Source organism: Prinia subflava, chromosome Z (assembly GCF_021018805.1).
Source record: "Prinia subflava isolate CZ2003 ecotype Zambia chromosome Z, Cam_Psub_1.2, whole genome shotgun sequence".
Classification (NCBI taxonomy): domain Eukaryota; kingdom Metazoa; phylum Chordata; class Aves; order Passeriformes; family Cisticolidae; genus Prinia; species Prinia subflava.
In genome coordinates, this window is record NC_086283.1 from 30,717,044 (window position 1) to 30,739,342 (window position 22,299).

At 39.6% G+C, this 22,299-nt stretch overlaps 1 protein-coding gene across 13 annotated transcripts in view; it reads right to left on the minus strand.

The window, feature by feature from the left end:
* CAST (calpastatin) overlaps positions 1–22,299 on the minus strand; it is a 55,001-nt gene that overhangs the window by 5,863 nt on the left and 26,839 nt on the right. For 4 of the 13 annotated variants that reach the window (XM_063421581.1, XM_063421586.1, XM_063421583.1 and 1 more), the window contains 21 exons: positions 21,735–21,794; positions 16,782–16,832; positions 16,455–16,511; positions 16,173–16,289; positions 15,092–15,157; positions 14,477–14,578; positions 13,831–13,911; positions 13,685–13,738; positions 12,996–13,088; positions 12,757–12,852; positions 11,964–12,062; positions 9,344–9,427; positions 8,629–8,676; positions 6,537–6,641; positions 6,133–6,228; positions 5,694–5,795; positions 4,580–4,663; positions 4,043–4,090; positions 3,786–3,890; positions 3,145–3,243; positions 2,315–2,416 (listed from right to left, as the gene is read on the minus strand). In XM_063421581.1, the coding sequence (XP_063277651.1) occupies positions 2,315–2,416; positions 3,145–3,243; positions 3,786–3,890; positions 4,043–4,090; positions 4,580–4,663; positions 5,694–5,795; positions 6,133–6,228; positions 6,537–6,641; positions 8,629–8,676; positions 9,344–9,427; positions 11,964–12,062; positions 12,757–12,852; positions 12,996–13,088; positions 13,685–13,738; positions 13,831–13,911; positions 14,477–14,578; positions 15,092–15,157; positions 16,173–16,289; positions 16,455–16,511; positions 16,782–16,832; positions 21,735–21,794 (1,749 nt within the window). Of the gene's footprint in view, positions 1–2,314; positions 2,417–3,144; positions 3,244–3,785; positions 3,891–4,042; positions 4,091–4,579; positions 4,664–5,693; positions 5,796–6,132; positions 6,229–6,536; positions 6,642–8,628; positions 8,677–9,343; positions 9,428–11,963; positions 12,063–12,756; positions 12,853–12,995; positions 13,089–13,684; positions 13,739–13,830; positions 13,912–14,476; positions 14,579–15,091; positions 15,158–16,172; positions 16,290–16,454; positions 16,512–16,781; positions 16,833–19,328; positions 19,463–21,734; positions 21,795–22,299 lie in introns of all 13 variants that reach the window. The other 9 variants (XM_063421582.1, XM_063421588.1, XM_063421589.1 and 6 more) reach the window with 4 other exon arrangements.

Sequence of the window (22,299 nt, forward strand, 5' to 3'; positions counted from 1 at the left end):
ATCTAAGTTGACTGGTGAGCATCCTGATGACCGGAATGAAGATCAAGTGAACCTACCCAGAATAGTATTTGATGACATTAAAAAAATGGCTCGTAGAGCCTTTTTGCAGATTCAGCCTGCAGGAAGTTTTGAAAAAGCCTACAATCTGATTAGTCAAGAGCTGTCTGAACCATTTACTGCATTTGCAGACCGAGTGATACAAGCAGCAGAAAGGCAATGTGGCGATGATATAGCTTGCCCAATTATGATAAGAGACATTATTGAAAATAACGTCAATGCTGAATGTAAAAGAGTAATCAAAGCCCTAGGAAAAGAAAGACCCACAGTACCTGAAATGATTGAAGCCTGCAACAGAATTGGAAGTCCACAGCAAGTGGCAGCTATCCAAGCAAATGAACTTGGAAAGACTTTAGGAGAAAAAATTGAACGAGTTCTTACAGCTCAAGCAACACAGGCAGAGGCACGAGACCAAAAACTGACTGAAATTCTAGCTGCTTTGCACCTGAACTCCCAGCAACAAAACAACACCATGGCTGTTATGCAAACTGCTGTAACCTCAGCACCTTGCTACTTTTGTAAAAAACCCAGTCATATTGTGAGAAATTGCCCAGAAATTAAAAGGGGTGCACAAGCACCACATCGCTGCCATGCCTGCAAGAAAGGGAAACATCATACCTGACAATGTCGAGCTAAGCATGACACAAGGCAAACCCACTCTCCAAAAAATTCCAAAGCGAGCGCGCAATGCCATCACGTGACGAAACAAATAGTGGCATCCCAAGCACCCGAGGCAAAATTTATGAATGCCCCGACTCCACAACACTCCACTACATTACCAGTCAGATCCCAAGTGCTGACCCAGACCTACTACCACCAAGATCCTGGCGAACTTTGGCAACCTCCAAATCAACAACACTTTTAAAAGACAATAGCTAAATTGTTTGTTTGATGGTTGGAGCTTTGCACCTTGGCTAAAGGAACTTTGCAAAATAAGCCTGTTCATTTTAATAGTAATAGTAATAGTAATAGTAATAGTAATAGTAATAGTTGTAGTTTTAGTAGTAGTTCCCTGCATACTTCAGTGTGTGCAGAAAATTATGAGTAAAGCAGTTTCTATTATTTTAATTGTTCATCAGAACGGGGGAGATGTTGGGAAGGATGAAGTAGAAAGACCTTGCAAATATGGTGGTTTAGATTCTGGGAGTCTGAGTTCAACAAGCGAGATAGAAATGAAAGCAAGCTTTGAGATTTAGGGTGTGGGGTGCAGGGCCATCAGCTTGTGAACAACGACGTGCTAAGCTGAGGGCCAGCCCCCTTGATTAAACAATATACTCCTGCTAAGCTAAGGGCCAGATCGTTTGATTAAACAATCCCCTTCTGCTTGCCTTGGGTGGTGGGTCATTTCTATTGGCTGTATATGTTGTCATCTTGTATTAGATTGGTTAGTCCAACTGATACTATTCAACTTAGAAAGATATTTAATGTACGGGATTCGGGGCTCGCCCCTCTCTCGGTTGGGTTTGCTGTTCCTGCTCTCCTGGCCTGCTTTAGCTACAAGCAAGGCCTTCACAATAAACCACGTGCTACCCCTGCAACATTGCTTATAGAGATACTTTGTCGCCGGCTCTACCTCACGGAGATACTCCTTCAATTGATAAGGCAGCAAGCATATGGTGGTTTTGTTTTTCCCCACTAATTGTACTTTACCGTAGCTATTTCAAATGACAATTTATTACTACTATTATGCAGAAATTTATTTTCTTGTTAGCAGAAGGGCCTTTATAGGATTTTATGAAAGACTAAATGAAGACAGAACCAGCAGAAACAACAAAGTTAAAAAATATGTCTGATTAAGTGCACTTGATACTTGTGGTTATAAAAGTCAAAGCTTGACAAAAAGAGGGCCAGAAAAGAAATTTTAGAAACTGAGGCCCGAGAAGGCACCTGAAAAGGATGAGAATAATGTCAATGAAAAGCACTGAACTAAAATTATTTCAAATCTCCCATAACATTTCAACAATTGCCTGCAAGTGGCTAACATATATTAACCAAATCATCCTTTTTCACAAAAACCACATGTAATCCAGATGACTGAAAAGTTGTTGATATACCTATATATAAAAACATGGATTTTTTTTTCTCCAACAACCTTACTCTTACAACATCTAGAATTCCAACGCCATATTCTCCTGTGACCATATGAGAACTACTGCAGATTTTGATGGTTTTGTAGAGGGTTTTTTGTTGGTTTGGTTTATTCCATCCTACCCCTCCCCTCCCTAAATTGTTCAAGTTTCAGAATGTCTTTTGTTACCTTCAGTTTATCCACAACTGGTTTGTTCTCATCAGGGTCAGGTTCTCTTTGTCCCAGGGAATCAGATAGGAGATCCAAGGCTTCATCCATCTCTTTTCCTCCCTAACAAAGCAGAAACACATTTCTGAAAGCACATCTGCTGCAAAAATGATGAAATTCATCAATCTACTATTAGTACTGGCTAATGAACTGTAGAACTTGAATGAAGAAAGAGCGCTCCCTTTGTACTTGCAGTGTAGCACAACAGCTGGGGAGAAATGCAGAATATTTCTGACCTGCCTGTTTTCTGAGCTGCAGAAATTTACTTGAACAGTTTTCTTTTTTTATAAATAAGCCTACCTGCTGTAATGAGAACAGATCTATGAAATGATTGGCAATTGTTTGGCAATTATTGTTTGGCAATTAACATTCATTTTGCTATTTTAAACAGAAGCTGGACAGAAAAAAAGCCCTAAAAGCCAACACAGGAAGGAGGAGATTTATATTCCCCTATCAAGTCAGGCTGGGAGCACCAGGGGAAGATCTCTCTGCATGGATCAAAATGTGTGAACAACATTACAAGAAACACCATGAAGGAAAGTTCCCCAGGTATTCAAAGATGGTTATGATGCTGCCTGTGGAACTTTGTTGAAAATGGAGTGTCCACTCATTCTTCTTCTCTTCATTTTCTTTCCTCCAGGGGAACATTTTCCTTCTCTGCAATTTTTAGCAATAAATTATTAAATTCTGCAACAGTTCACACTGGTCACACTGTCTGGATCACACTGTTGCCTCTCCTCACTACTCAGCCCCTCATTTTGGGGTAAGGACCTACAGGAGAGGTTTCTTACTGAGGTAGAAGGTGCAGGAGCTGCTGAGTGCACTGAGGAAACCATTGCAGCAGAGATCACATCTGACGAACTCGCAGGCTTGGCACCATCCTTGGCTTTCTGGAAGAACAAAGCACACAAGGGTCCCAGAAGAAAACACTAACCACACCCAAGAAGACATCCAAAACACAGCACCCCCACAGCTGATTTCCAGGATTCAATTTTTCTAAGGAGCTTTGCTTATTTCAGATTAAAACACACCTCTGCACACACACTGTGCAACTGTTCCTCATCTTAGTTTGTTCTTCCATCTCAATCACTGGGTTAAACCTTACAACAGTTGAAATTTGAACAGGTTTAACATGACTCCAAAAGAACAAAGATTTCACCAAGCCATCTAATATTCCCAAAAAAACACTTTTAAAATCCTCGGCTGGAAAGCACTACTTATGCAAGCAACTGGTAAAAAGAGGGATCACGTAACTAGTTTTTTGTTGGTTTTTCAAGTCCTGCTCTTCTACTAAATTCCTGCAAGAAGTATTTTAAATTTGTAGCTATTGGATTTTATTTAAGGAACTTTATATAAAGGAAACATAGAAAATGTCCTGATTATTCAAACAACTTGAAAATAAAACCAGATTTCAGAAATCTAATATACTCACCTTTAGTACAGTTGATGTAGGTAATGGTGCAGGTGGTAATGTGGAACAGGAAAACCCTTCTGTCAAGCCCTCTAAAAGATCATTTTCACTCATAGGCTGCCATTGCTAAGAAAAAAAAAGAATATTTTAAGTCTCTTAATCTCTTAAAAAGTAAGCAGGTAGCACAGCCCATTTTTAAAATGAACACTAGGTAACACTGCTGACATTTGTTAAGCCATGAATGAAACAGTTATTAGAAATAATCACTTTTTTTTTACCTGTGACTTCTCTTCTGGTTTTGGTAGGAGTGGTTTTCCATCTTTATCCTATTAAGAAAAAAAATCCCTTGCATTAAACTTTAAACAGCCATGCAATACAAGCACTCTGGGAGAATTCTCTGAGCAACAGGAAGTGTTACACAGGACAGGGATACAACCAGCAGCCTCTACAGCATCTACTGCTGCCACTCAAGATGCCGCTTAAAATATCCAGGTCACTGGGGTTCTTTTAACAGCTTTAACCAATCACAATTTATTTATTTCTAAAATACCAGAGCTACTGAAAGACTCCAGTGTACTAATCTCAGACAGAATTATTAATCTGCAGGTACCGGCATCTAAACCACTTCTGTGCCCATGCAGGCATCCAATGACAGATGATAGATATTTGTGGGAACTACAAAGCAGAATTTCTAGACATTATAAAAATGGCTGAACCAAAACATTAGTGTTTCAAAATGAAATGGGAGTCTCAGTTTCACCCACATGTTCTGAGCAATGAAAGGGAAGTAAGACTGAGCATATTAAATAAATTACTTTGGCTTCTGTTAATCTGTACTCTGGAGGAATTGTTTCTTCTTCTTCACCCAATTTTTTGTATTGTTCCTTTTTGGTTTTCTCCTGTGAAGGCAAAACAGAAATCACAGTAAGAAAAACAACTACCCACAGAAATGCACATGAGCAAGCTTCCAGCCTTCAATCTTCTGATTCACACTGGTCTTTCTCATTAAATCCAACCACCAGATACAAATCTCATGAAAGTTAAAAGAAAGCATTTTCTCTTGAGAAAGCCTTTATTCCTCTGCCTATTTCTTCCTCTGTGTATCAGAAGTGGCTCTGCCTATTTCAGTGAAGCTAGCAGAGGTAAGTGAATAGACAAGGGTGGACCAAAATCAAAAATACCTCTGAGTCTTAATTCTAAAAATTTTTGGAAATCCACTCAACATCAGTCTGGGCTGCATGCAAAGTAAGGCTGAACAGAGAAATCACTGTCCCACTTCAAAAATTATTACCCCATACAAGTTATGAGGGGAAAATGCCAGCTATGAAAAGGGACTAATACCAACTTTGGGAACCTTTGCCTGACAGAATTCCAGCCACCAGAAGGGCTGGTTTCTGACTCTAGTTTCTGGTTTCTGACTCCAGCCAATTCCATCTGGTTTGGGGTGGCACATGGGGGTATTCAGAAGGTGCCTGTGAACAGCATTTCCTTGGACAGGATTTTAGTGACTTACTTATGGCTCCCTATTTCAATATAAAAACCCCAAAAGTTTTGTGCATAGTTCCTATTTTAAACCCCTCATCATAAATTTGGTTACTTCAGAAAAAAGATTATACTGTGTGCTTACCCCAGTGTGGATCTTAATTCTGCTTCACCTCAGCAGAAGGGCACAACAGAACACAGAAACTGAGGGAACTACTGCACTGCAATAGTCAGAATTCTTGGGAAAGTGTACTCATTGTGTTGAAATCCTACTAGTATTTCCTAAGCAGAACAGAACTAGTTTCAACAGTACATTTTGTTTGTAAAAAACTTGAAAACATAATGTCTACTTTGTTTGTAGGAAATGAGGAATACTGAAGGAAACTGAGGAACACTGAAGGTAATTACATCAACAGTATATTTTTTGAGGTCTGACTTTTTTCCTACCTTAATTTTGTCCACAGCAGGCTTTTTCTCATCTGGATCAGGCTCCCTCTTTCCCAGGCTACTGGACAAGGCTTCCAGTGCTTCATGTAACACAGGACCAACCTGCATGGGTGTTGATACAGGAAAAAACAATTTTTAGTTCCAAGAAACCTGACTTTATCTTTTCCTGCAGTCCCTATTAGGTTCAAAAACAGGGCAGTAAAAGCTGGAGGAAATTACAAGAACTATCAGTTTGGCTTTCTCTATGAGGAAGGTCACTGATGATTCAGTTTGTGCTTGACTCGTTGGTTTTTTTTTTTCATGAACCACTCAGCATTTGTGGATTACCACCATGGAGGACAAACACGCAATACTTAAATGAGCATCCTAACCACATGGTCTACCATCCCATACATGAAACACTGAGTTTTGCTCCAGCTGAAGGGGCTCCACTACTTACTGAAGGCACGGGACCTGCAGACTGCACAGTGCAAGCTGTGGCACAAGGGACCACTTTATCCTCAGTGGCTTTTGCAGACACAGAACCTGACAGCTTCTGAAACAGAACAATTTACACTGCATTTTAGTGAATATGCTTAGAAAACATAAAATGTGCCTGTTACATGTTTTTTCTTTCCTAAACACAGTACTAAATGAAAGTCTAAATTTAAGAAAGAAAAGTCTAAATTTAAAGGCAATGAATGCTCAATGAAGAGCTGAGTGCAAATACTGCATGTTCCACTAAAGACAACAGGGAGGGTAAAACAGGAAGAGAATAAATGTTTTTTTTGAAAGAACAGTAGCGCTACCCAGTCTTAGCGAAACTGTCAGTGTCAGCTTCTCCAGTGAACCAGAAAGACATACTTTGGATATATTGCAGGGCTTTGGTGCTTTGGGTTGTACTGCAGGCTGTGAAGGGCAAGCAAAGTCCTTTGAAAATTCATCAATGAGATCAGATTCACTCAAAGGCTGAAAAAAAAAACCCAAAACCAAAACCAAAAATGTGGCACAGGTGATTCACTGCCTTTTAAATTTATGTTTTCAAGAACTGTATTTCAGCTACTCAGAAAGCAGGAAAACATCTGTAGCTTACACTGAAATAACCTTTCACTCTTCCACAATTATGTGCAACAAACCAGAATTAATTTTGCTTTGCACAAAATAAAGAAAAACACACTTCAGAATTAGTTTGTCATCATAAGGCAATATAATGTAGAGAACTGTACATATGAAACATAATATAGAGAACCAGATATATCATAGACAGGGCTACTGAAAAGGAAAATATAATCTCTTAATTAGGAAGAAAATGCTAATATTTACTAGCAGAACTAGAGTTCCCTGAACGTTCCCTTAGCCTGTCCACTGACTGCTAACATCCAGTGATTTTCACTCTGCGTGTTTTGGTGAATAAAAATGCAGTTTTAATTTCCTATTGTGTGTGATATATTACAATCTACTAACACTATGTGAACTAGACCTCTGCAATACATATATCCCTACATCTATAGGCTGAAGCTCCTGGAATCCTCCAAATTACTGTTTGAAGCTAAATGTTCAAATATTTGCTAGCAGTGATGGGCCATTCACCTGCTGCATGGAACTCAACAGCTTAGGGACAGACTCGTAATGCATAAAATGACATTTCTGAGAGAGAAATCCCTCCCTCATTCCCTTCCCCTAATTCTTTATAAAGTGTCTCAACATGTAAGGCCCCACTTTTCATAATGCCTGAAATCCTCCTTCAGACACTAAATAAGAAAAGGCGTAAGGCATTTAGGCAGTAACTTTTATTCACAAAGCGTAATGCTACTGCATGTGCCTAAGGCTACACAGAGTGGAGGCCCCCAAAAAGACAAACACTACCTGAAATCCTGAAGGAAAGACTTTGCCTTCACCAGGAATCATGAAAGAACAGCAAGTGCCTGATGGTTTCCATTTATTAACACAGCTTTTCTCATTTTGTTGATTTTGGTTTCACTGGTCTCAGTATCAGTGGTGACCCCACGGGGTTATCTCCTGGCAGCAGCACCTAGTTCCCCCACAGCAAAGCTGTTCCCACCTTCTCCTCATGACAAGCCTGGCAGGAGCTCTCTTCTCTGCAACTCTCAAACATCCACCACTCAAGACAACCACACGTGAGACCTGACAAAAATTTTTAGAGACCAAAAGTGTTTTTTGCAGCACTTTGCATTCCTTCTCTCCACACTTTAACCCTGAATAATATGAATGACTTCAGATTTCTGCTCAGAAGGCATTAAAACTAGTCCTGACCTTCACACTCTTTTCAGGAGAGCAGAGACTTCCTGTGCTTTTCTAATTTTAGGCATCCTCCTCAGCTCAGTGTTTCCAAAGTGGAGCCCTCAGTTTCTTCAGTGCACAGTGGCTTTGCTTTCTTCCTAGGCCTTTAAAATTAGTATTTGCAACTGCCTCTTTCAGTATTTTAATCCTCTCTTGCACTTTCTAGGCCATGATGGATACTCTTTGCAAAGTCCAGGTTGTTCTTTGTGATTAGGAAAATGTCCACAGCAACATTTTTTCCTCCTTTCCAGTCAAATTCCTTTATAATTGATCACTAGCAAGAGGAAATTGTCAAGAAAACGAAAGATTTTCCTGCTTCACCTCTCTCTATCCTTAAGAGCTCCAACAGACCTTTATACAATACTTTACACTAACTCCCCATACAGCCTTTCTTTGAGTCAGCAATAATTTTTGTAACTCTCTCCTGTCTTGAACTCTCTAAACATTTTCCTTATATGAGCTCCTCATTCACAGACAAGTGAATTTCAATAAAACCAACTTCCTCTTGACACTTCTGACCAGCAAGTTTTGTGCAAGAAAGTAAAACACACAAGCAGACCAAGAGACTTACATCATGGCACAGAGAGAAGTGATGACAGAGAGGGAGAAAACAGGATATCTAGCCACACTCCTACAATACTGTCAGTTTTCTAACCTTTGGTTTTTCTTCAGGCTTCAGCAATATTGGTTTTCCGTCTTTATCCTGGAAGGATATGAAGTATTATTTTTCTGTTGTTACAAGAAAAGCCATACTCAGTAATCACCAGCAAAATAATGTAAAGTAAATTACATACTCAAGAATTAATCAGTGACAGGAATTCCCATAAATGGGGAACGTTTACATAGCCAGATGAGTAGTTAAAAATAGCAAATTGAATGTCAGCACATTACAAAAGACCAAAAAGTGTTCTGCTGTTGTTTTGGTTAACTTTGAATCAATCTCCATCATTCTGGGTGACAATAAAATAAGTAAATAAAATTTAAAAGTGTGCAGTTTTTCCACCATTTTACATCAATGTTTCAAGGTTATATTACAAAGTGATACCAAAGAGCAGTCCTGCAAAGGGATGAATTCTATTTTACAAGGCTGAGATTGTCACTCTTGGAGAAAGAATGGGGAACTTTGCCATTTGAGATGACTCACCCATCTCATGGATGAGATGAGATCTTTGCCCAGACTGCCTAGATAAAACAGTGATGCCCACAAAGGAAGAGAAAGAAATAAGAGGTATAGAAATCACCAAGGAGAAAGCCACTGATTAAATACTAGTTTAGTTTGCTTTCCCTGTGTTCTTTCCCTCTCTGTAATGAAAGAAAAGTGTTGGGCACAGTACTTTGCCTACAAAGCAATGGACGTATGAAAAACTTACCAACTCTGGCATTAACCTGTACTCTGGAGGTATTGTATCATCATGTTCTCCAGCCTTTTGTTCCTTTTTCTCTTTGGCTTTTGCCTTAAAGAGAAACAACAATAATGAAACCCCACACTTAAAGAAATTAAAATAAAAGCTCCAAGTACACAACTTCACTATAAGGATTCTTCTGCCTACTGTGTACAAAAGGACTGGCATCAGATGAAATCGTTCTATGTAGCAAGATACTGAAATGCCTCAATTTAGTCCTGTCAAATGTCTGTGGTAAAATCATAATGGTTTAAGATTCAACACCATATGTGAATACAGCTAAATTATTTTAAATCCTAAAAAACTCTAGACAGTATTCAGAATTGTGTTTGTGGCGGACAGTTCTAGAATCTTTGTGTGTACAAAATCCTCAGGTTTTCTTGCATTTCAGCACTCTGATTACACATGCCATAATTCTGTGTCTTTTCCATCATTGGCACTGAAACAAAGTTTTTAATTCTCTGGTTCTCCTCCATGAAGAAATGCATCCGCTAAGTTATCTAAAGGCCCAGACTGACTAAATCTGCAATACAAGAAGCTCTTTATTTGTCAAAATTTAGCTCAGCAACAGAAGATTTTCTACTATTTACTTGTTGTTTGTGTGTTCTGAGCTATAAGTGAAGACAGGAAGAAAATTGCTCTCACTATGGTTATAGAGAGTTTGCAAAACTAAACCAAAAAGTTAAAGCTTAACAAGCAAACACAGGGTAGCTGTTTAAATTCTATCTGTTGAGGAAAAACAAAACTCTGAAAAGACAGTGAAAGGCAAGACTCAAATTAAAAAGATAACGGCATTTGATGGAAAAAGGAGCACACATGCCAGAAGTCAAAAATCAAACAGCAAGTACGTGCAAAATGAAAGCTCGCTATAAAAAGTGTATAGAGTGGTGGGGGAAAAAAGAACCCAAAACAGAGCTGTATCTACCTGTGAATGTATATATGTATATATGTATGTTTGCCTGTATAAGCAATCAAATGATATGGTCATAATTTTCCAGACCACTTTACTGTGTTCTACTCTACCTGTATCCTCTTGAGATTCTTAACGTTTTTCATTTTCTTAATCATTGAAGACTCACACATTCCTTAGGACTTTGATATCAAAATCACTTTCTTGTTGTTTTACACATTTGTCCAGTGTCTAACAAAAAGAACTTGGGATTCCACAGCCTGAGTTTGGAAGTGTCGCGGTTGCGGGGGGAAGTGAATTTTTCTAGGGGGAGGTGAGCAGGCCAATCAGTGATCAGCTTTTCTGCTAGCACTTGGATTAGTCACTCAGAGGTTTAGACATGCCTCTGAGGACACAAAGAGTTAAAAGCAGGACTCTAAGGAGGTTCGGCTTCTTTTTAGATTCTGGTTTCAGCAGAGAGACGTCTCAGGCCTCCTTCCCCTGCCCAGCCACGAGGCTGGGTGGGGGAGGGGAAACACGTAGTCAGGCTCAGGTAAGCCGGAGCCCCGGGGGGAGAAGAGAGGGGACAGGACTGGAACTGAGATGCCCCATCCAAGATAGAGGGGTGGAAAACTGTGGAAGTGCCTTCTGTGTGTGCTCACCCCCCTTCCCCCCTCCAAACTCCGGGAGAAGGTGCCCAGCCACGTGGGAGTTGCTGAGCCTGAGAGTGCCTGAGCCTGCACCCTGCCCAGAGCTAGAAACTGTTAACCCTTGCTTGGCAGAAAGAAACTTTTCTTAGACATTGATTCTCATGACTGGTAGTTTCGGAGGAGAGAGAAGGAAGCGGCCTGGGACTGAGATAATAAAGCACAATTAGAAAGAACCCAATAGACAAAGAATAAGAAGAGTACCTTTCTGAGCTAGACTTTTCTTGCATAATGTCAGCCATAGACTGAACTTAAGTCTCGTTTGAACATAAACTGCATTTTGGGTGGATACAGCTGCCCTTGCTTTTGCTACAGTGATTGGCACTTGAAGAGTTGAGCGAGCAGAGAAGAGAGGGGGAAAGTGAGGTAGCGCCCTCTGCCCTCAGGGGAGACCTGCTCTTGGAACCCTGGCTCCTGAGTAAAAAGAGAGAGAACTCAGCATGCAAGTATCCTTAAAAAGAGCCCTGTATGCAGCTTCAGCCTATGGACAGCGGTGAGAGCGCTGGACATAGGAAAAAGAGAGTGTCATCCTGGCAGACTTCTCCGGGCGGTGCCAGGGGTGACATAGAAACACATAAGGGGTAGACCCGTGTTTTCTGAGGAACAGTCTGTGGTGCAAGAGAGACTCCTCTCTCCCTTGCTGAATTGAAGATTAGTTTGTTTTTAAGTGGTGATTGTTTGATCTAAAACTCAAAAGTTTAGTCTGTGAAGAGTAATGTGTGGGGGGTAGAAACTAGGAGAAGAAATGTTCTGAGAAGTTTTTATTTCTGTCTCTATGTGTGTTTAAGAGTTTTTCTGTCTCTGTTCTTATGTAATGTAATAAAGTTTTAGTGTTTTTTTTGTTTTCAAGATTTAAGCCTGCTCTGCTCTGTTCCTGATCACATCCCACAGTAGTTGTTAGAGAAAAAACATATATTCATAGGTGCATTAACATCTAGCCAGTGCCAACCCATGACAGGAAGCCAGGATAAAAAAAGGAGTGAGGCATTACCTCTGACACTTCTACAACAGGGGTGGGATCTTCTTCAGGTTCAGGTTCAGGTCCTCCAAGTGTATCAAGAAGAGAATCCATGGCATCATCGTTAATTTCCTGTATTTTAAAAAAATGTGCAAGCCATTTTCTTACTTCTTTAAACTGACATGGGTTTTTACCTTATGTATTTTTATACTTTATATGAAGAAAACAGCTAGCACCAGGTTGGTATTTTTGGTTTGGCTTTACCCAATTTCCTTAACACCAAATTACGTGACAGAATTAGAACAGCTTTAATCAGACATGGGGCTTTTCTTAACCAGAGAAGAAAGAAAAAAGGAAGTAAAAAACCCCCCAAAACCCACAGCGTCAGAATGCCAGCTAACACAATTCTCATATACTTTGACATGACAAAGTGAAAAAGAGTAAGGTCACACTTGCTCTACTCAGAGGGAAAAAACAGAAGATTCATAAAACCTGAGAAAATTACATCATATCCAAGTTTTAAACACAGATCACAGAGCTAAGAAAATTTTCCTACTAATATTTCTACTCCACTTCCTCTAGTGAGAAGAATCACATTTATTCTGCAGAATCCAGAGGGAAAATCATCTGATATGCTAAAGTCAGATCTTTAGGATACAATGGAATCTGGGCAATGGAATTTCTTGTTATTCCTATATTTTCTGTAATAAAGAGGATTTACAATCAAAAATGAGAATTATGAGCATCTATACAAAAACAAATAATAGCAGCATATGTCTGTAAATTTTAATTACAAGATAACCAGTGAAAGAAGGACTATGTATACCTGTTTTGATTTTGTTTTCTTCTCCTTAGGAGGAACTGAGATCTTAACTGAATTTGCTGCTTGTGCTTGCACAATTTCTCCTTCTTTCGTTGGTTTCTACGAGTGAGATGAAATTACAAGTAAATTTGCAAAAATAGAAGCAGGAAATTTTATCTACTTTAAAATGAAATTATATTATTATAACAGTATCAATTTTTCTTCACAATAAATGCATACAATGGCAAGGAATGTGTCAATACCTCTGTGAGAGTTATCTTCTCCTGAGCAGAAGCAGCACTGCAGGTGAAGTCAGATGACAGGGCCTCTGCGAGCTCATCATCCGTCATTGGCTTCTGAGCAAGGAATTGCAAACCAAGTTATGACCATGAGAAAGTTCAAATATCATCACGGCTCAAGCTCAGTTTACAGCCTGAGTGTGTCCCACGATTGCTCACCCAGTGACCTCACTGGCACCAGTTCCTGACACAAAAAAAAATAAAGATGTTTGCCCCCACTGGTTGATTCATGTCTCAGATAAGCTTTTACTTTTAGTCTGTCAGACTTCCCAACCAGCAATATTATGCTGGCTGATAGAAATCTCTGGTGTAGAAATACAAGTAGTCTTTGCTAAAGGCATTACAGAGAGACTCCTGCTTGCACAGTATTTCTCCCTTTTGTTATTCATATGCGCAATTATTTCTGTAAGCATTTATTTGACTTACTTCAGTTTCAGCATTGTGAAAATTCCTACACCTTTATTAAAAACATCTGTGCCAAGCTCTATTTAGTTTCATCAGTAGCTAGGTTATCTGGCATCCCACAACCCCCTCCCATTGCCTAGGGCTTTTGGAGAACAGGTAACATTTATATTTTCCTAGGAATCCAATGATAACTGGGTTATTTTCAGCTGGGTTACTTTCACCTTCCAGTATATTAAAAAAATTCTTACTTCATCTTGCTCATTTGCTTTCGGTGGGACCACATCTTTGCCATATCCTTTGCTCTAAAATGAGAATTAATTTTGTAGTAAATGGGAAGCAGGAATATCCAATATTACAGAAAACACACATGAAGAATGTTTTTTAACTCACTCACCTTCAACAGTTTCACATACTCCGGAGGGAGACTACCTTCCCGTTTGCCCATTTCTTCTAAGTATCTTGAATATATATCTTCCTGTGAAAATAATGCACACATTAATGTTTGTGTACTGTTCTCTACTGAAATAAAATTCTGATAGAGCCACCTACAGCGATACCACCAGAAAGAATACACAAATATTGACTATGACACTCTGCAGTCTCTTTCAGTACCTACTGTCAAGCACATGCCTCCCGACCTGCTTCAACAGTGTTCATCACCCAGCAGAACATTCCCAGACTCCTAATTGAAGCCATTTCACTCTCAGACCATAGGCTGTATCACTGAACCTACACTGCTTTCTAAATATTTATAAATTCCAAAATTTTTGTCTGTTTTACTGAGCCACTAAGCTTGTAATCTAATCCTTCTTACATGACCCTCCCATTCAGACTCAGAAAGTTATGCATTCTTCAACAAATTCCCTAAACCCTCTCATTTCTATATTAACAAAACCAACATTGAACCGTAACTGTGCACACTCTATTTTAACGCTTCACAGATCACAGCTACAAGTCCTGGATCAATGCAGTAATGAGCAACTACAGATGTAATTTAGGGATGATTCTTATAAGAAATAAGAATGCGAGGTGTAAAATACCGTAATTTCTGGACCAGTGTAAATAGGAGTAGTAGGCACATCTTTCTCAGGTCCACCAAGGGTATCTATTAGGCCATCAAGTGCTGACTCATCCATACCAGGCTAAAAAAATAGACAAATCATTATAGAAGTTACCAAGGTGTACACAGGGGGAAAAAAAATCTGAAGCATCTGGTAAATCTGTAGAATACTGCTAGAAACCAACCTAAAAGCTCTCTTTCAGCAGTACGTGTATTTGCCAAATTCTTCAGTGAGAATGGCTGTAAACTCAATTCTCCATTGTCATTAACAAGGTATTTCATTTTTGTGTGTCAGTGGATACACATTTATATTCAAATATAACCGAAGATAGGAAATAACTGATTTTAAGCCTGTATAATTTTAAGCTAGCTTCTGAAGAAGTCCTATTTGACAAAACATGAATAACACACCACTTATTTTTTATCTCCTCCTTTAGATGGCCCTCCACCATCACAGATACATTGGAGATGTATCAGTACTTCAGCAGTTACCCATTCTTTTCTTTTTCCCTGAAACTGAAGTATTTCAGAGAGAGAAGCACTCTCTGAGACATTATGACAAGGGAAGCCTTTGTCTGGGGCTATGTTTACTTACCTCAGTACTTGATTTGTCAGCAGCAGCAACCACACTTGCACCTGCTGTGCCTGCTGTGGACTCTTGCTGGAGAAGAAAAAGAGAAAAATTAAGAGAGAGTTTATTGCAATGTTAAAAGAGAGAGAAAACAAAGTAAAACATCCAGTGCTGAGGCTGTGCAGTTTTTTGGACTCATCAACTGTCTGGTGCAAATGCACAGCACCCAGATGCTTGGGCAGAGTGCGCTACCACCAGAACAGTTCTGTTTCCAGTGTGATTCTGCTGTGGGGAAAAAAGCTTTCCATTTTAAGCACTCTGCCTCCTTCTTTTACTCCACCAGTGAAAGAAATTTGCAGGGCAAGAAAGACTTTGAGGCCCTTTCCAAGTTTCTTTTGCAAAGCTGTCATTTACTCCTGGTAGCTCTCAATGCACCACTAAACTCCAGCTGTAAAAGGCGCTCAAGCAGGTGGGGGAAAACTTCTGCAGGCAGGGAGGTGGAGAAGCAACACCACCACACAAAATGCAGATTTCTGCATTACTGACACTTCCATTTACTGCCAAAAATAAGTATGTTGTAGCAGAACTCCAGGAGCCCTCTATGTTACCCCAACTTTACCACCAAACATGTGCACACCAGCAGATCAAAACATCCACATCCTGATGCCACCACATGCTTTTCCTTCACATTTTTTCTCCATTTGCTCTGTGGAAATGATCTCTCCCCAGCTTTTCTCCCCAACCTTCCTCACTTTCATTTTTTTCAGAGCCTTCCATTTAGGGCTGACCTGTTACATTTGGAGCCAATACTGCAGAGAACAGCCTGACAATGAACCAATGACAGCTGAGTAGCTACAAGGAACTTTCAAAAAACTGAGAGAAAAACAGAAGAGCCCCAAACACATAGGAACAAGCCCCAAACTGATGTTCTTAATGTCATTTGCTTAGCCAACAGCTTAACTACACCATGACTTTTGGGGGCCCAGAAATCTCACTTAAAACATTCAGCTAAAGAATCCATCTTGATGTGGATTCCTAACATCCCTTCAATAAAATAACAAAAATTGGCTTAAATAATAAAAATTGGTTGTTGCTTCCACAACACCTTTGCTGTCTCTGTGGAGGTTGCTGGTGGAGGCTGGTCAGCCTGAGTTGTAGTTACTTTTCCTGTGTTACTTGGTTTAGAAGCTGTTGTCACAGTAGGTGTGGTTTGGTTTTTCCCCTGTGTAGAGATAAACTATTATCAGTAGTTATGGAGGGCTGGCTTTTTGTTTTTTCGAATTATTTTTTAAGCGAAAGATGGAAGTAAAATACCAGAAGAAACCCTCATTTAAAAATTCAAAGGGAGACAAGGGGAGAGAGTGAGAGGTAGAAATTATCAACTTACATCACTGGGTTCCTTTTGCTTCTCTTCAGACATCTGTTTATTTTGAGAGTCTGTTTGCTGTCATAAAATAAAAGATTTAGATAATTTAGCATTTCCACCACTCAGTGGTGGAACATGATCCATGCTTGTCCAAACATGTACAAGACAGCTCTAAGGGTGGTTAACAGGACACTTCTTGGGCTCTTCTGAAGTTTATGCACAGGTATGTCACTGATCATACACCAGTATCATGTGACACAGAAATAGCCAACAGTTCAGCCTCTTTTGTCAAAGTTAGTAAAAGATCTAAGTGCAGCAACTCTGCAAAGGTGAAAGGCAGGTATTCACCTTGTCTGACTCGGTGTTTTTTGCAGATTCTCTTTTGGTTGTTGGTGCGGACTGAAATATAAACAACATTTATGTAGAGATTAATATGCATGGTTATTTGAAGAGGATCAGATTATGTAAAGCAGAATATCAGGCAAGTTCACACTTGTCAGCACACATGTTGTCTAACCACTACACACTGATCTTGCAGTTCACAACCTCCTAACACAGGCTGCCAGTGATTTAAGAGCACTCAAATGTGTGCACACATCCACACACAGACACGCTCATTCCCCATGTGGGGGATTGAAAGGGAAAGATGTTAAAATATAGTAACCAGTTTGATACCAAACCCAAATTACCAGTAGCAATTTCTAAAATAGCCTCAAATATTATTTAATTACTTTTTCACTAATTTATCAATAAAATAATTATAATTGTAATGTAAGTAATTATAAAAATACATACAGTCCTGATAGAAAAGACATTAATTACTTAGATTCAACAGCACATACACAGTATGGGATATTGTTAGTTAATATCCTTATACTATACAGAGCAGAAATTTTGTATTTTTCCTCTCCTCTGTAACCTCAAAATGCTCTTATTTTACAACAGAGCTGGACAACCTGGCTAGGATAGTATTACATGACTGCACTTCCAAAGTTTACACCTGAAAATCTTCTGCAGCCATGCCACAAAATCAATTCCTGTGATTCATTCAGTCAAAGTACAATAAGCAATAAATTACAACAATAAAAATCAAAATTGAAAAACTAAAGAATTGTTATATCTGTTATGAAAAGAGAAAACCAGCCTCCTCACCATATTTTTCTACCTATTTTTTCTTGCTACTTCAGCTGCACCATGAGCAACACAAGAAGAGCCTTTCATCTGCCAAATATTCATTACCATTTAGAATCATCCAGCTTCCGTTTTCTGGCTGACCACACAGAGAAATTTGCTAAGTTTGTTTACATTTTGTTACGCAAGTATTCACACCCTCACACCGAACTGCAGACACTTGGCTGGGAAATCCTGAGCACACATTAAATGCAGATACCTGGGCATAATCCTGGCAAAAAGTCTCGGAGCTTGGAGGGACACACCTCCACACACAAGTGGGGAAATACTGATGGAGAGGGAGAAGCAAAAATTCTCCAAGTGAGAAAAATATACTAAAAATAAATATTTAAAAAAAAAAAAATCATCACTTAAGGTCACAGATTCCCAACCTCTCCCCAAATTCCCTACTTTGAGTTTTGTATTGATGCCTAAAACCTGATTAAAGCACAGCAACTCTCACGTTCAGTCATGCCTTATATGCTCCCACTTGTGTATCCTTATTACATGACTACTGTTAACTCAAAGACACACATCCACTTTTGTACCTGTAACTAAACAATCCTGTAATGAAAGGATAATCCAAAATTTTCCTAGTTTGTACAATAAATTGAGTTTGGATATGTTTCTGTAATATCTATAGCAAAGAGTCAATCAGACATGAGATGTACTTCAGCAGCAAGATGCAAAAAATCTAACAGAAGTGCAAAGATGATGTACAAAAAACACAGTTTGACTTCTCTTGCGCTGGGACTACTGCCTGCTCAGAATTCTACGTACTCTGCTGTCAGAGCACAAATTCAGATTTTTCTTATCTGCCCTTCAAAAGAAGACTAAACACACCTTGGTTTTGCAGAAGCATAAAATATATGTGCTTACAGTTCTGCTCACACCGAAAAACACCTGTACAGAACATTGAATACAAATTCTCAACCTGCCAAACCAGTTATGAATAACTGCATGTCTTCTTTATATACTGTAAATATTATTTTACTGAATACTTAATGCACCTTCCGTGTGAGATATGCATCATTTATTATTCTTTTGTAATGTTTAAAATATGCAGAATTGCCCATACTATAAATTTATGTTTGGTGATGCTGAAGAATAAATAGATCTGAGGCCGCAATAAAACACATGATTATAAACACCTGTTCACATGCAGAAATATGTTGGAGTCTAGAACATCCCTCTGGCCACCCTGGAGGGTTTGGAGACCGGACAGGGGGGTCTGGGATCTGTACAAGGGGGGTCAGCCAGCCTCACACAGAGCCCAGGAGGACACTGCCTCTGATCCCTGTCCATGGGAGTGAATGCCCACATTATATGAAGAATCACAAGCTGAGAGAATTCAAAATAAGTAGTAGCTAGTTTATCATAGAATGTAAATGTAGAAGCTAGGATTTTTAGTATATGGATCTGAAGAGACAAGATGGAGGAATTGGGGAGTGGCCCCTGTCCTCCTTGTTCTTGCTCTCATCCCCCATCTTTTGCTGAGATGGATTTTAAGGATTGATTTAGAGTAGAAATGACATGTTAACATAGGTAGTAGGTATTGGCAAAATTTTGTAAATAAAAAGTACATTTTGGACGGTGGTTGGGTCAAAGGTACCGTACATAAAGTGCGGGCTCTCTGATCCACCCTAGTCCTGCCAGGTGTCCTGCTCTGCTGGGGATGCCTTGCAGAGCTGGGAAAGAACTAAGAGATAATGAAGAATAAACAACCTTGGAAACATGCACTAGCGGACTCAGTTTGTCTTCTCTGGCTCCGGTGTGAGACCTTTTGAGCAAGGGAAGCTTGAAAGCCTTATTATCTCGGGGAACAGCAACCCCAAGGAGAATCTCAGGGAACAGCAACCCTGAGAAGGAGAGAGAGTCCGGAAAACCTTATTACCTTGGGGAACAGCAACCCTGACAGAAATAATCTATTTAGATACATTTTTCACAATTACAAAGTTCAAATCTAAAAAAAAAAAAAAAAAAAAAAAAAAAAAAATCAGGCAATCAAACCAACGATTTTACTACGAGACTATCCATTCAGAGGAATTTTTCAGCCATCCTTTAAACAGAGTCAACTGTGAGCAGCCACAGACTGAAACCATGGCATCAGCTGATGGCATGCACTGAATTCCTCTGGCAAAAAAGATGTTCCACTTCTCCTTCAACTGTCTGCTTCCACCTGCACTGTGCCATGATCTGATAGGATACATTTCAAACTGAGTGAAAAATGGTCTGGAAATGAAAAATAACACTTTTTCACTGGTTCCCTGGTTCACAGTGCAGTTGCACAAACATGTGCAAAAGGAAGACAGCCGATGGGGATGTGTTTGTGACAGTGGCAGTGGCAGCACCCTGCTTCCTCCAACCCTGCAAAATTCACAGGGTGCTGGCTCTACACCTTGGTCCTCCAAACTCTCCACCTAACCCCAAGCTTTGCCTACAGAACAAGATATTCCACATTCTTTCCTCTGCCACAGTGAACTCAGGGCTTTCTCAGAGAGGCACAATGCTGAGGGTTCATTAGAGACAAAGAATACACACAGAGAATTGAAGGTTTAAGGAGGGGTCCAGGGCATGTTTAAGAGCAGTAGCACACTAGAGAGACTTCAGGAAAGACAAATGAGACGTGGTTATAGCAGGCAATTAGGAAAGATCTGTTAATTTGCAAGGAATTTAGGACTAGAAATTGAAGTGACTCAGCAACCTTATTTCTTTTCAAGGAAGTCTACTGTCAAAAATGCAAATGACTGGTTTAATCCAGCAGAAGAAAGACATTAATAATGCAACAGACATTAAAAGAAAACATTAATTATGTTACACACGTGAATGCAGGCCACTGCTTCAAAGGGATTTGTGTTTACCAGTCTTACAGTGCTGAAGCATGCCTCTGCTATTCTATTTTTGGCTCATTTACCACATTCTTCTGCTAGTTGTTTTAAATTTCAAGTAGGGAAAGACCATAGCTGTCGGGGTTAGACCATATGGAGAACCACAGCATTAATGAACATGACACAAATGAGTTTGCCCACAAACACAACAGGGAGGAGAAACCAGAGGCTGGCAGATGCCTTCATTTATGAGTAATGATGATGGTGCACAAATGGAAAATTTGTTCAATCGACATTCAGCTCTTAGATGTATGTGTGCATGGAGGAAAAGGGTTTTGAAAGGTTGAGTGTAATGTAATGGCTAAGTTAAAATGCAGAGATGGAGATGCAGGCCAGAACAAACAGAGACAAGAGGAAAAGGCTGTCGCAAAGAAACTTCCCATTTGATAAATGGAAAAAAAATATCACCATGAAGGTGACCAGACCTCAGCTCTGATGGAGCCAACACACTGTAGGTGCTCAAAAGCTGCCTGGCAGGGCCTCCAGCAGTGCCATTTACCTGCAGAGCTGGCTCTGCCTGCACCAGAGCACCTGCAGGGACCTCTCCCACCCTCACCTTCATGCATCCCTTTACTGGCATTTACACAGGGTGCAGGCAGCCCAAGCCTTTACCATCTCACAAGTCCCTGCTGGCCTGCTCTGGCATCCAGCTGTTGGTTTTGCTGTTATGGTTATAGAAAATGGAAGAGGTGGGGGGAGAACCATTAATCATTTGTTTAAACAACACACATAACTCCAGTTAGGCAACGTGAGGATGATGACTCTCCCGTAACAAGCAAAGCACAGGATGATGACACAGCCATGACATTGAGGCAGGCTCAGTCACAAAACAAGACAGAACAAGTGTGAAGGGGAAAGGCAGTGGAGCTGTCACAGACAAACACAGGAGATTAACGAGAAGATGCAACTGCACAAATAGAGAGAGCTGAAGCTTATCCTGGGTTTGTTGAGTATGTGAAAAATCATCACCAGGTAAATAACCCTGCAGTTACACTGTGGGGAGCTATACACATGTCAAGAAACGTGCGAGAACTAAAATTAAACAGTTTTCTTTTTATTGCAGTTGTAAAAACCTCCAGTTGCCTTGAATAGCACTTTTTTAGATTTCATTTTTTTGTTGCAGGGGAAGCTAAGCTACAGATAAGCAATACGGGTAAAGTTACTCAGTATCAAAGTGTTAAAAGGGAATTCCACCACTTCATACATGTGCCATGCAAGCATGGTTTTCTTCTGAAATTCTTACCCTAGTTTCAGATGGCTTCATAATTTGTGGTTTTGATGCATTCACAGAAGGAGGCTGCTTCTAAGAGAAAAAAAAAGCCTTTACTTTTGTAATAAATACTTATATCAAGCAAGCATAATGAATCTGAATTCACTTGTTATCCAGATGAAAGTTAAAAATAAATTATTTCTGAAAATTAAGAGTTATTATTTCAGATCTTTTGCCTGGCCTGTATTTCTACAATACATACATGTAGAATTTTGACAGTTTGATGATGCCCACAGACTTTCTTCAAACATTATTTTTTTTCTCCTCTGATATGTACTGACAGCAAATTTTCCATCAAGGACCAAGATACATCAAATTCTGCTCTCACACTGACTCACATATACTTACTTTGTAGGATCCATCCACACCTCTTTTTTTTTTTTTCTTTTGAACAAAAATTTTGCCTTTGGATTTACTGGTTTGTTACAGAAAATATTTAATACTGAAGTATCAAACTCAAATATGTCGAGATAAAAAGCAGTAGTTAATATGTAAGCACCATATGTCCCCCCCCCAGTGTTCCTATCTATCATCTGAC